Raw genomic sequence first — 1,638 nt, forward strand, 5'->3', positions numbered from 1 at the left:
AAAAGCCCAGAATGACACCCAGAAATAATACAAGTCCTGTTTTTCTGCTCTGATGGCTGTGGGATCAAAAATGTCAGTTTGAATGGGTTTCAATGGAGCATTTTTGGACCTGAACAGTCTGAATGTAACTATTTAGTTTCCACAGTGTATTTTAGACTTATTGTAGGAGCTGAGCTGCAAATTCACTGATTACACTCAAATACACAATCTGGTCTACATTTAGGACACATGCATCAACACACACACAGTTATCACAACAGGAAGAAGAAAAGAGACTAAAATGAGACAAACACTAAAGGGTTAAAGTAAATATGATTACCTCCTCTTCCGTCCACTCCGCAGGTCGTCCAGGTAGTTCTGCCTCTCTACAGCGTGACCTCGTGCCGAGTTGAACACTGACAACAAAACAACATTTCAGCTTCACTTTCATCCAGAAACGAGCGTCATAGAAACATCAGACTCACACTGGACGGCGTCTCTGGGATCCATCCCGTCCACGTCGATCAGGTACCTGCAGGTCAGACACAGACGTTAACCTCCGCTCACGCTCGCGCTCGCGCTCTGCGCGTGCTTCGCGGCGTACGCACCTGCAGATCAGGTATCCGGTGCGGTTCAGGCCGTGCGTGCAGTGGACGCCGATCAGCTTGTCTGCGGCAGAAGAGACGGGTCACTTTAAAGAGTCGCTTCAGCTGCTGCAGGATCATCGAACACCGTGTTACCGGACATACGGACCCAGTATTTCGGGTACAGTAGCTGACAAATGTCGATCTGGTTCATGAATGTGAGAAACCCAAACGGAGGCGCTGCTCCTCCTCTGCATCTCACAGAGCTGCAGCTCGACGTAACGACACTTTTTAGTGATTTGATCAGAAATTAACAAATATGCATTACGGATCCTAAATGTCACGTGTTGTTGAAAGTCGGCGTCAACAGATCATCCGCCTGGCCGATTACAAAAAGAAATGAACGTGCAGTTGAAAGAGTTTTCTAACTAAAAAAGAAACCTAGTTAAGATAGTTGGAGAATAAAAAGTCATAAATCTGCAATAAATAAATATCTGAAAGTAAAAGAACGTCTAACTTCTGCGACTATAGTTTCACGAATTCAAACTTCACCGAAGCTGAACACCGTTAGTTTAACGATGTTGTGAAATTTGTATTCAAATATTGTGAAAAGTCTTCAATAATTTGACGGGTGCGTTTGATCGTCGAGGTTTGACCCGCTGCTTTAAATGTGACTCTGTAAACACGTGTGGACGCCGTTCCCGCGGCAGAGCGTCCTCAGCGGCGTCTCTCACCGTTGTCGGCGTTCTCCCGTAGAAACCTTCGTACGGCTCGTTTGAAGCTCAGGATCGTGTCGTCGCCGGGAACCTGGTGACCGGCGGTGAGGATCTTCACCAGCAGCAGCGAGTCCGGGACGTCCTGCGCACACAAACACGGTCGGCGTTCTGATATTTATCGCTTTGAACTGAAGGAGAAGAAGCGAATGTGCGTGTGAATGCTGACCTGCAGCTTGTAGTAGCGCGTGGTGAAGGTGAGGTCGATGATCAGACCGAGCTCCTGATTGTCTCTGCGCAGAGCGTCCAGCAGCTCCCACGGACCGAAAACCTCCGAACGCGGAAGCTGACAGTTCAGCGAC

At 48.0% G+C, this 1,638-nt stretch overlaps 1 protein-coding gene across 1 annotated transcript in view; it reads right to left on the bottom strand.

Annotated features, from left to right (window-relative positions):
• Window positions 1-319: 319 nt before the first annotated feature.
• Window positions 320-1,638, bottom strand: part of dusp11 (dual specificity phosphatase 11 (RNA/RNP complex 1-interacting)) — a gene marked incomplete at both ends in the record, with an annotated part of 2,490 nt that continues 1,171 nt past the window's right edge. The window contains 5 exons of the mRNA XM_042515590.1: window positions 320-395; window positions 465-511; window positions 588-648; window positions 1,298-1,421; window positions 1,506-1,637. Of these exons, the coding sequence (XP_042371524.1) occupies window positions 320-395; window positions 465-511; window positions 588-648; window positions 1,298-1,421; window positions 1,506-1,637 (440 nt within the window). The remainder of the gene's footprint in view (window positions 396-464; window positions 512-587; window positions 649-1,297; window positions 1,422-1,505; window position 1,638) is intronic.

The sequence above is a fragment of the Plectropomus leopardus genome, unplaced genomic scaffold (assembly GCF_008729295.1).
Source record: "Plectropomus leopardus isolate mb unplaced genomic scaffold, YSFRI_Pleo_2.0 unplaced_scaffold2004, whole genome shotgun sequence".
Taxonomy (NCBI): domain Eukaryota; kingdom Metazoa; phylum Chordata; class Actinopteri; order Perciformes; family Serranidae; genus Plectropomus; species Plectropomus leopardus.